The 11712-nt window shown below is 38.5% G+C and overlaps 1 protein-coding gene across 1 annotated transcript; it reads left to right on the top strand.

Moving 5' to 3' along the window:
• The first annotated feature begins 249 nt into the window (after positions 1 to 249).
• LOC104945571 (transferrin receptor protein 1-like) lies at positions 250 to 11407 on the top strand. The gene is made up of 19 exons (XM_010771271.1): positions 250 to 329; positions 1652 to 1698; positions 1845 to 2046; positions 2767 to 2989; positions 4280 to 4417; positions 4871 to 4955; positions 5102 to 5224; positions 5329 to 5424; positions 5548 to 5687; positions 6037 to 6206; positions 6302 to 6421; positions 6609 to 6694; positions 6784 to 6847; positions 6936 to 7003; positions 7098 to 7153; positions 7663 to 7753; positions 8139 to 8372; positions 8459 to 8608; positions 9248 to 11407. The coding sequence occupies exons 2-19, from the start codon at positions 1666 to 1668 to the stop codon at positions 9458 to 9460; spliced, it is 2292 nt and encodes a 763-aa protein (XP_010769573.1). The 5' UTR covers positions 250 to 329; positions 1652 to 1665; the 3' UTR covers positions 9461 to 11407.
• Positions 11408 to 11712: the final 305 nt, after the last annotated feature.

Raw genomic sequence — 11712 nt, 5'->3', positions numbered from 1 at the left:
ACCTCTGTAAAACCTTTTTCAGTATTTTGATTTTATTTACATGTATATGAAACGGAACACATTTGTGTGTGCATTGAAAAACACAAGTGTGGATCCAGAAATACAAGTGTGAATCCTTTTGCGGATCATGAAATACAAGTGTGAATCCTTCTGTGTGCATGTGTGTATTATGAGACTGTTCTGAGCCCATACTTTGTAGTTTACCTTTAAGGATGTGTACGTGACTGCCTCGCTAGGTGACGTAAAGCGGAAGTGCTCAAAGAAGGAAGGACCATAAGGACAAGATAGAGCAGCTCACCTTGGGCGCGCGGTTTCTTAGCGGCAATAAGGTAAGATTCCACCGACTAAAATTGTATTCCTTAATACATTTTAAATTCAACTACATTTTGAGCAACAATTCCTTTCAAGCGAGTCTTCCCCTCAACCGAAAAGCGATGGAGGACACAACACATGCGGCTAACTAGCTTACACTGAGATGATGCTACACATGTCACTTGTCCTCTGTTTCCTGTATGGATCCACAGAACAGTTTTGTTTTATATTCTGGTTTGCAAGTGTTGTGTGGAGGTGTATTTCTTCCACATTTGCATTTAACACTTAATTCACCATTCAACAACATATATATGAGGAGAAATTAAGACAAGAATTGTCTAATGTCAAAATGTGGAGTCATTGTCAGCATTTAGCTAAATACATTACTTGTATTATATTTGCTGTCCATTTTACTCGCACCACTGTTTATTTTAATGAAATGTATGAATGAGTAGTTGATGCTCAAAAACTAATTAGCTAGTAGGTTTGCAGTTATCATAATGTTATCTCTTTATCACCATGCGTTCATTGATTATGAAATGAACATAATGACCGAAAATATATGTAATCGAGCTTAATTGAGTCTTGATTTTATTGTGTATTCCTTTTATTGTCTTTTTAAGATCAGTAAATGATTGCATGATATCACGATACTTTAAATACTTACTCTTTATTTGTTTAACCTGTAGCTATTTCCTGTTTCGTCAATATGAGGAAGTAGGTTAGATTGGCTTGCTATAGGTTGCACAAGTCCCCATTTATACGGAATAAGTCTTACCTTAAACAACACGAGGGAGGGGGACGGGTTGTCAGTTGGAACAGACACTTCTTTTTAAGCTGTTTGACACCTCCCTGAAGCCTGCATCTGACATTTTTATAATGGAAACAAAGATTGCTGTTGTGATGTGGAAACAATACATGAAGGTCACATGCACCTGGTTCATTGAGACTATTTTAAAAGTCAGTTTGGTCGATAGAATGTAGAGAACAATCAATCAGGGCCTTAATTCATGTTGATTTCCAGCAAAGTTAACTTAAAACACATTATATACTTAGAAATAGAAAATAAATAACAAGCAAAAAACATACTGTATACAGAATAATGTCCTTAACTCTGTAGATCACAGTGGAAAAACAGTCTCTGTGTACAGGGAAAACAATCTTTACATCCATTCAAGGTCGTCTGAGGCAACCTGACCCGCCTCACATCCTCTCCCCGCCCTCACCCTCAACCTCAACCTCACTCTCTCGCTCTGTTTCCTTTCGTCTTCTTGTCTTTGCATTTAAGTTGTTAACAAACCGGCACAAACTCATCTTCTCTGTCCCCTGCTTTCTCTAGGAAAATCAGCAGAAATGGAGCGAGTGAGGTCTGCGTTCAACAGAATGGTGAGTATTTCTTATTTTATAATTCAAGTTTAGCTTTTACCCTCTTTAATAATGGGGCAAACTTTGTTACCAGACAGCTGTTGGATTAGGAACACATTGCTTTCATAGTTTTCACTCTTGTGTTCCCTTGTTTTTCCTCGCTCTAGATTAAAAGTGAGCGGTACAGCAGGTTTACTCTGCAGCCCTCGGAGGACGGAGAAAGACACGTCGAGGTCAAACTGTCAGATGATGCCACAGAGGCAGAGGACCAGGCGGGGGGGTCACCGAGCTTCAGGCCAGCACTCCCACGTCAAAGCCGGGCGACTATCTGCTACCTGGCCCTGGGGATACTGCTGATATTTTCCATTGGTAGGCCATGCTCATTATTATCATCCTATGTTACTATTACGCCTTTTCTTCATCTATTTTCTAAATCATGCAATTTATTTAATCAAATACATCTTAATCTAATATTTAGGATAAAACTTAAGATGTTTAAATGTAAAGAAACATCTTCCCATTTTAGAAGCTTATACCAGTGAATAATTGGCATTTTTTGCTTTAAAACTTTCAAGATTTTGATTAAACAGAAACTTTGGAAGAATTACTGCAAAAAAAGAGACAATTCAAAAGCAGCTACTGAAATCCATTGTACGTAAGCTCATAATAACACTAATGAAGTTACATTGTTGTGCACTCAACAGAGTTGTACAATATTTAACTGTCATTTTAGAGTCAAATTAGTTTATTTTATTTGATTATTTACATATCTCTGTAGCAGTATCACCTTACAACATCAAGGCAGTAACGGACATTAGTAAGGAAAAAGCTCACGGCTCAAGCATTAACCGCTAAGTTGTTTATGGGAAAAAGAACCTAGCAGCGTTGTCAGCACTTTGGCCTGAGCTTATTTATTGTTTTGCTTCATTTTGAATACAAACGCATTATTGCACATCTCTGAAAACTAGGGTGCCGTGGTACTTTTGTCATAGTCCTATTCTCTTCAGCTGTAGGGTTAGAAAGCTGCTCTTAAACTTTAATACTTTTATTATAATCCAGTTCTCATGCCTCTATACTTTCATCCTTCAGGCTACCTGCTGGGTTACCTCAGCCACCGTGACACTCAGCTGCAGCAGGAAAACTGTGCCACAAATCCTGAAATGGAAATTCAGAAAGCAGAAGTAGAAGCAGAAGCAGAAGCAGAAGCAGCAGCAGCAGCAGCAGCTGTTCCAGATGCTCAGATGAACTGGAAACAAGTTACCGAACTCCTCACGCAGAAACTCACCAGCCAGGCTTTTGACAAATCTTTGAGGTGCCTGGTTCATGTGCATAACTTTTTAAAACACAATTGAATATCATAATACTGAAATTAAAGACAAAAGAGAACACACCTAACAACCAAACAAACCTGCTAATGCAATTAGTCATACAAAATAAAAAATGGTGCCTCCAAAGCTATCCTGTTATTAGTGGTAATTAATATTGGGCAATATCAAAATATACAGTAAAAACAATGTAAAAATTGTTTTGTTTTTTTCCCTCTATCTTTCAAATGAGTTAAAGTGGACCTATCATGCTATATTTGAATAATTTAGTGTAGGACCATACCTATATAAGACATATTTATACTTTTTATTTTTCAAAATACCAAACAGATCATGACATTTTAGCCATTCCTCATTTCGCTCAATTTAACACTGTCTTTGCATGGGCTGATTCTGTGAGAACAGCACCATCTACAGGCCTGGCATATGTACTACAGCGTCTCCAGCGCTTTCGAAATGGCAATGTCCGTGGCTGTCTCCTCCTGATTGGTGGAGTTGGCCCAATAGCCGTAGCGCCACTTCTGTGACGTCATAGAAGTGTTCAAATCTGGATCAGTCTGTATCAGATCCGTTGCAGCCCCTTTTTAAGAGATTTGGGTATGGAGGAAAATAGAGAGGGTTGTGTTTTCTGACACTTGGTGAGTTCCCTGGAACACCGGGGACACATATTCATGTAGAAAAGACGTACAAAAGTGCATTTTGCATGATAGGTCACCTTTAAAATAAGAAACTACTTTTTTATGTTGATTCTATATATTTATAGAATTACTGTAAACATGCTATATTGTGATATATATATATATATATATATATATATATACACACCCACACTTTAACTAAGGGCTCTACTTTTTCCTACCACTGTCCCTCAAACCATATTCATCCAAACACATTCAATGCAACTATGATCTAGCACTAAAATATATTATGACAAAGTAAAGCACTGAAGCCAACGTTAATAGCACAGCAGAGAACAGGATCGCCTACATTTATCTCTGGGCATTTGTGTTTCTATGACATTTATCCTAACTTTACTTTGTATGTGTGCCACCACAAATAAAAGTTAATGGAAAAAGATTTTAAATACATTTCACTTAAAAGAGTGTCTCTGGTAATGTACAACAAAAGTTGACACCATGTGTCCATGTGCACCGTTTTTAACGAGTCATCTCGTGGGCTTTTTTTCTCAGAATTGTTTGAACCATTCATGAAAGGCTCATTGTTGAAGAATGAGGTGCAACAAATTTGTCAGGAAATTTGATTTTGTTTCTCTGCAGTGACTTTGATCGGCCCAGACGTTCAGCAGGAAGTGATGAAGACAAGAGTCTGGCAAACGGCATCTATGATGTTTTCAAGAAAGAGGAGATGGATCCCTGGATTGACATCCACTATGTTCAGCTGCAGACCCCAGACAGGTTGGTCCTTTACTATCATACATTTACTGATTGTGCCAATTTTATTTAGGGATATTTATTTTAAAATGTAAGAAATTGGTGTTAAGATTATGTTTTAACCAAAACATTTTAAGGCTGAGATTATCAAAAATCTATATTATGACATTTTCATTCAAGTTTTCTTTTCTTTCAAGTGTTGCTTATTAGCTCCTTCTCCTTCAGATATTGTTTTGTTATTTACGCCGCAAAACCGATTGCCCTATCTGTCTTAAGCAGCTTAGTCAATTTAAGGTTTTACTTTCTTGAAAAAACTCCAAAACAGGCACATGAGCCACAATTAATTTTGATAATTAGGCAGGAGAATGTAGTTATTTAGTTTGTTAGTAGAAACTCAAGTAGAAAAGAAAACTTGATTTCTAAGACAAAATAAATATTACATATATTTTAACAAAACTTGTATCCTCTAATCTACAGCAAGCATCCAAACCGTGTCAATGATAGCTCAGTTGACTTCAAGCCTACAGGATATCTGGCATACAGTGCTCCTGGGACAGCTGAAGTAAGTTGTTCAAAACATTAACATTTCCTTTTTTTTGTTAACATTTACTACCATTTAAAATCTAAAATGGAATAAAATCTGGGGTTTTAGTTTCCAGCTTATAAATGGTGCGGCCTACAGTATGTGACTTTTACTTGTGTTTTCAGGGCAAGCTGGTGTATGGCAACTACGGTCGTCTGGAGGATCTGGACGTTCTGCAGGAGAAGAGGGTTGAGCTGAAAGACAGTGTGTTGCTGCTCCGCGCTGGAAAGATCAGTTTTGCAGAGCAGGTGACGACACACTTGATACCTTCACCGGCCTCATATCATTTCTTTCTTTTGCATTTGGGAACTTTAATTAAAACTTGTTTTCATGATTCTGATTGTTTCTTCAGGTGGATAATGGTGCGAAGAAGGGGGCCTCTGCTGTGCTGATCTATCCTGATCCTCAAGACTACAATTATAATTTGGACACAGCTCTCAACGGACATGTACGTGTGCACATAATAGCAACGTAGGATGCTGGTAAAAGCCAAAAAAAACAAGATGCCAGTGAAGTCTCTCTTTAAAACCACTTCATGTTGTGTTTTGACTTTGTGTTTGTCCCTATACAGGTCCATCTGGGTTCAGGTGACCCCTACACCCCTGGATTCCCCTCCTTCAACCATACTCAGTTCCCCCCCACGAAGTCGTCCGGACTCCCCGATATCCCAGCCCAGACTATCACGGCCAACATGGCTTCAGCTCTTCTAAAGTGAGGACACACACACACACACACACACACACACACACACACACACACACACACTCTCACTACCAACCCGTCACATATTGACGGACGGTCTCACTACCATTACCCCCCTGCCGAGGGCAACAAAAGTCCTTAGCTCCGGTGCTCCAACCTCCCAATCCTGGCATCATGGCTAACTGATCTAATAGCTAATTAGCTGACGGCAGCTACAGTTAGCAGCCGTAATAGGTTGATTTTTATTTTATTATTATGTTGCAGCAAGAAAAGGTTAACTAAAAAGACATTGCAGTCAAACCTGGCACAGTTCAGTGTACAGCACTTCCTCATCCGCCTCTCTCTATCTCTTCTCTAGGACAATCGGAGGTCCTGAGTCAGATGCGAGCAGCAGTTTTAAAGGCAGCCTCACCTCAGTGGGTTACAAACTGGGAGGCAGCAAGAACATTACCGTTCAGGTGAACAACGTGCTGGTCAACAAGGAAATCCACAACGTGTTCGGAGTCATCAAAGGATTCATTGATCCCGGTATGTTTTTATCTTCTCTCTGACCATCTACACTTGGATTATTTTGTCTCCACCATACATCTAAGATGCTTTGTTGTCTGTATGTGAACCTGCAGATCAGTACGTTGTACTGGGAGCCCAGAGGGACGCCTGGGGTAAAGGTTATGCCAAAGCCACTGTTGGGACCTCCATACTGACAGAGCTGGCCAAGGCTGTTCGGGAGATGGTGGAGAAAGGTAACCATTATCTCAAAAAAATCTCGATGCGTTAATATGCAAGTACAATTTTTAGCCTTAAGTAGTTATATAAATGAGGCTGTAGCCAATGTTGTAGACTAATCTCAGTCACAGTGTGTGTTTTTGTTGCAGTTCCTTTTTCTGCTTAACATAAGTTAAATGCTCCGTCTGTTTTATTTTTTCCCAGATGGCTTTAGGCCCAGGAGAAGCCTGGTGTTTGCTAGCTGGAGCGCTGGAGAGTACGGAAGTGTTGGCGCCACCGAGTGGTTGGAGGTAGAAACTACATTTATTTTTATCTTGAGATCCAAAAAAAAAACATCTATCCCATATTTCTTATATGTTTGAATATGTTTGTTTCTTAGGGTTATATGTCTTCTATTTACAAACATGTTGTCACCTACATCAGCCTGGACGGACTGCTCATGGGTAAGTAAAGCCTCTCCAGTACTATCTCTGTACTGAAAAAGTTGTTAAGTGATTTCCAGTCTGTTGACCTTGTGTATCTCCTCACAAGGTCGTGGGAGCTTTATGGCCTCAGCAAGTCCGCTGCTCTACAGCCTCCTTGAGAAAACGATGAAAGCGGTAACAGCACAACAACACCTCACTCAATGTTCATCCAGTTCTGTACAAACAAGTTGTGTTTTTGTATTCATTTTCATTTGCCTCGTCGATGCAGGTGAACAGTCCTACGGGTACTGGCACTGTGTACGATATGGTGGGAACAGCTAACGTGTAAGTAATGGAGCAGCCACGTTTTTGTTTAGTGAGTCATCCAAAAGCTAACTATTGCAAACCATGTTTTAGGATAGTTTTGTAGTCCTTAGAAATACAATGATTAACAGAACATTTGAACACAGAAGTCTCAATCTGGGTGTTTTTATAAAAAAAATATTGGTGTCGATAAGACACTTAAGTCTCTGTACAAATGCCTTATGCTCACAATTGAAGACCACATTCTAACATGTTAATTATCTCTGAAAAAAGAGCAACTTGCAGGTTTCTTATTTTTACTAGATTTATTTATTTATGCTTAACCTTGCCTGAAAATTACAATTTAAAAAAAAGTTAGTTTAAGTAAAATGCAGTCTAAACTTGGCAAATATATTTTAATTGCCAATACCAAACATTGTATGTCAGCTCTACCACAGTGTGGTTGCTGTTGAAAGAACAGATTGTGAAACTTTTTGTTGTAAAAGATGGTTTCGTTACAATAACTTTCAATAACATTCTGATATGTGCAGACTAAAGCCGATGTCAATGGACGACCCTGCCTATCCCTTCCTGGCCTTGTCTGGAATTCCCTCCATCTCTTTCCACTTCATTAATCTCAACGTGAGTAATGCAACACAATCCCTGGATAATTACTGTGGGTATGTTTACTTTTACCCACATGATGGCAGTGTTTGGATGTACGAAACCTCCTATATCCACTAGTGACTAAAGATGGAAAAATAAATGATGTTAGACATTTATTTTCACATTAGGTTATTGACATTGCGTTAATCCAAAGTTCAGAAACACAGTATGAATTGTAATTCAGTCCTTTTTGTATATAAACGAGTCAGATGGGTTATTTGCATATAATGGTTGCAATTGAGTCGGTTGACTTTCTTTTTGGCAGTTTACTGATTACTCTACTTATTCTGATTGTTACATCTTGTTTCCTTTGTGCTTTTTAGTTTTAACATGTACATTGTTTTTGAAATGGTGTGTTAAGGAGGAGGCTTACAGCTACTATGGCACCGACCTGGACAACAAGGGCAACCTCGATTACAAAACAAACCATCACACCAGTGAAATGGCGGCACTGGCGGCACAGTTTGCGGGACAGATGGCTCTTCGACTGGTTCACGACCACGTGCTGTATCCCAGCCTGGATGTGAGCCGGTACAGCGGCGTGATCACCAAGGCTGTGGTCCAGGTCTACAAACGCATCAACAAGCTCTCAAAGGTCCGTCTCTCCATCTGTCTTTTGACATCTAGCTAAAGCTTTTTGTTTGTTCTTAGTGTTATTGCTGAAACCTTTTTATTCTGTAGACTGGTCAGCTGAAGGAAGTGAATCCCAAATGGCTCAGCCGTGCACGTGGATCCTTCCAACGAGCCGCCAGCAGCATTACAACTGACCTCGCCAACACTGACATAAGTGACAAGGAGGCCTGTCGGATCCTCAACGACAGGATCATGATGGTGAGACGCAGTGTAGTCACATGCATTTTTAAATGTTATTAACAAGTTCAATCCTTTGGTTGATGGCACTACTGTCCCGTTGATATATTTCTATGTGAACAAATTGGCAAAATGTACAATTTGCGTCATGGGTTGGGTAAGGAAATATTTAAAAAGTGTAAAGCTATGCCAAATTCAAAACGTATGAGTTTGTGATCCTCCATGTTATGTAAACATTTTAAATTCTGTTTAGTTTGTACAATTGAAACATTCTAAAAACGTTATTGTAGGTTTGTATGATTACTAATTGAGTAATGGTTCCACTAGCATACATGCCCTATTTCAACATGTTGCATCGTTTCATTTTTTTTTTCAAAAGGTAATGGAAAATAAAAGAGAAATACTAATCAAATCATCACAGGTTCAATTTCACACACACACACACACACACACACACACACACACACACACAGTAAATGAAAAACAACAATTGGGATCAATTAAGTAAATCTTATCTTCTGAAGATGGTTTATAAGAATGGTTCCTTGAGTGAATGCTCTTGCTAATGTACTATCCTGAGCGCAGTATACATGTAGCTTTGTTTTACTACTATATCTTAACACCTCACAGATGTATAACAGTCTTTGTTTATCATTCCAGGTTGAGCACACCCTCCTCTCTCCCTACGTGTCCCCCATTGAAACCCCCTTCCGTCATCTCCTGCTGGGTCGGGGCAACCACACTTTGGCCTCCATCGCCGAGACCAACGACATGGAGCACTTCCGCACCCAGCTGGCCCTCGCCACCTGGAACCTGCAGGGATGTGCCAACGCCATGGTGGGCAACATCTGGGACATCGATGAGGAAATCTAAAGAAAAAAAGTCTAGGAAGTTGTGAGCGTGATTGTCGTGTGAGAAATGCAGTTTAAAGTAGAAACAAAGGAAAGAGCTCCAACAACAGCACTTTAGCACAAGCTGTCAATCAGATGTCTAAGCCCAGCCCCTAAAACAGGTAGGGTCAGAGTTGTAACCCCCCACAGATTCAGGAGGAAATAGAAGAGTACGAAACAGTTCTTTACTGTGAAACAAAATGAAATACTTGATAATAATGCTACTGACAAATCTGCGTCCTCTTCTCCTGGCAAATAATTGAAGCAGTCTAACCCTCTGCTGTGACCTCTCGCCATCAAAACACTGAGAAACCTTATTTATACTTGTGTTTTTTATCAGTGGCAGTGCCCACTATAAAATGATTATTTTGTCTTTTTATACGACGTTATCGGAAGCAGTGTCTTCCATAATTATGACGGTTATACTGTCTAAGCACCCGGCAGCATCTGCTACAGAAATGACTCCTCAACTGTTGCTGACAAAATGGAATCCCCTGTTAAAAAAGAAAATATACTTTTATTGTGAATGGCCTTTATATCTTCCTTTTTGAGAAAATATTTTAGAGAATGACAGCATGACCGTATGTCTTCTTTGCCATTAAACGGTTATTTAAAAGGAAGAAATTAAGAGTGATAAAGAATTGTCCCTGACATGTCCAATTAGTAGCAGAGCGAAAACCAAAAGTCTCTGGATATTGGGAAATTCCTATTTATAGACCACTAAGCCTAGACATGTATTATGATTTGGATTTATCCTGCACTTGGTGGCAGGATGAATTCAAGTTTAAACAAATCATTTAAAGCTAAAAACATTATCAAATTTCTTTAAGACGCGAGTAATGATTAGTTAATTTGCAAGAAAGCCATTTATGTTGCACAGTCTACTTTGGAACAGTTTATATTATGATAAAGTTATCGGAAGCAGTGTCTTCCATAATTAAAACCCATTATCGGGAGCAGTGTCTTCCATGATGTAAAGCAGTGATGGTAGTTTTTGCCTACCAGTGTGTGTGATTGTATGTTTGTGTGTGTTTTTTAAATGTGTATTTATCGAGAGCAGTGTCTCTCATATTTCACTTGAGGGTGGAACAACTTATCGGGGACAGTGTTTCCCAGAGTTTTATACTTTATATATATTTATTTGTTGGTCATTATTTTTGGATTATGTGGGTGTGTTTCTTATTTAGCTAGATTACAGATTTGTTTTACATCTAATAAAACACAGAACATTATTGAAATGCCCTTAATTGATTACAGTTTTCAACACACCTAGTTACTTCAAAAGTACAACAGATGCACCTACATGTGAATTCACTCCGCAACTCTCTGTGCATGCTTTTGGATGGCATATTTCCTCTTCATGTTACTGTACTGCTTTATTCAGGTGTAGTTCAACATTTCTATATTACAAACTTTTTTGATTAATTTGAGTTCTACCAATAGATCTTTTTTTCCAAGCTGTTTGATGTCTTTTTGTTTGACCATTTTCTTCCCATAAAAGTTGTTGTTTTCTGACAATATTTTAAGGCCTTTCAAATGGCAATAAGGGATATTTATTAGAATACACATGTTAAAAGAATATCATCAGTCAGTCAACCCAATTGAATTAAATTCATATCCAATTTATTTATTTCAATACGCTCTAGAGCAAACAAAACATCTGTGTTGGGTACTTTAGATTATATGTCATTATTACACCTCCCTTCTGTTCAGCTTGATATTGTTGCAGCCTTTTTTTTCTTTCCTGCAAGATGTTACAATAATTAAAGCCAACATTACTGAACTCTGAGAGGGGCAAGTGAAAGATTGGGAAATTAATTTTCCCTTCATTGTGTAATTCCAACTGTAAGTTTCTTAACTCATTGTTCTCATCATGATCTCCATGTTCAGCAGAGAAGTCTAATAAACGCTTTTGGCTTGGCTTCCAGAATATGTTTGTCTGATCCTTTTTTTCTTTTTACATTAGTGTATGTTTTCAACAAGAGCAATTATAGTTTTGATTTAGTAAACAAGTATTAAACTTCTATTTAATTGCTATTTCACAAATCAGCCATGTATACTTTTTTGGGGAAAAAGGTAGATGTTGGGCTATGATGAGCAAAATAAGGCAAGAAGTGGTAAACTGAAGCCAATGGAGCGCTGTTCTATATCTATATATATTATATTCTTTAACATACTGCATCTGTTATAAGCTATTTCTATCTTTTTGAAGACTTGTCATTAGGTAAATGTATA

Source organism: Notothenia coriiceps, unplaced genomic scaffold, assembly GCF_000735185.1.
Source record: "Notothenia coriiceps isolate Sejong01 unplaced genomic scaffold, NC01 NC01_scaffold00009743, whole genome shotgun sequence".
NCBI lineage: Eukaryota > Metazoa > Chordata > Actinopteri > Perciformes > Nototheniidae > Notothenia > Notothenia coriiceps.
The sequence above is the reverse complement of the archived record's forward strand: the minus strand, read 5'-3'. Positions and strand labels throughout refer to the sequence as shown.

What these genes read in the sequence shown, in the direction of transcription:
- LOC104945571 (XM_010771271.1), top strand. Translation starts at nt 1,666, where the DNA reads ATGGAGCGAGTGAGGTCTGCGTTCAACAGAATG. An exon ending in ACACAGCTCTCAACGGACAT is followed by an intron (nt 5,425 to 5,547) that starts GTACGTGTGCAC and finishes GTCCCTATACAG; the next exon opens with GTCCATCTGGGTTCAGGTGA. An exon ending in TCCACTTCATTAATCTCAAC is followed by an intron (nt 7,754 to 8,138) that starts GTGAGTAATGCA and finishes TGGTGTGTTAAG; the next exon opens with GAGGAGGCTTACAGCTACTA.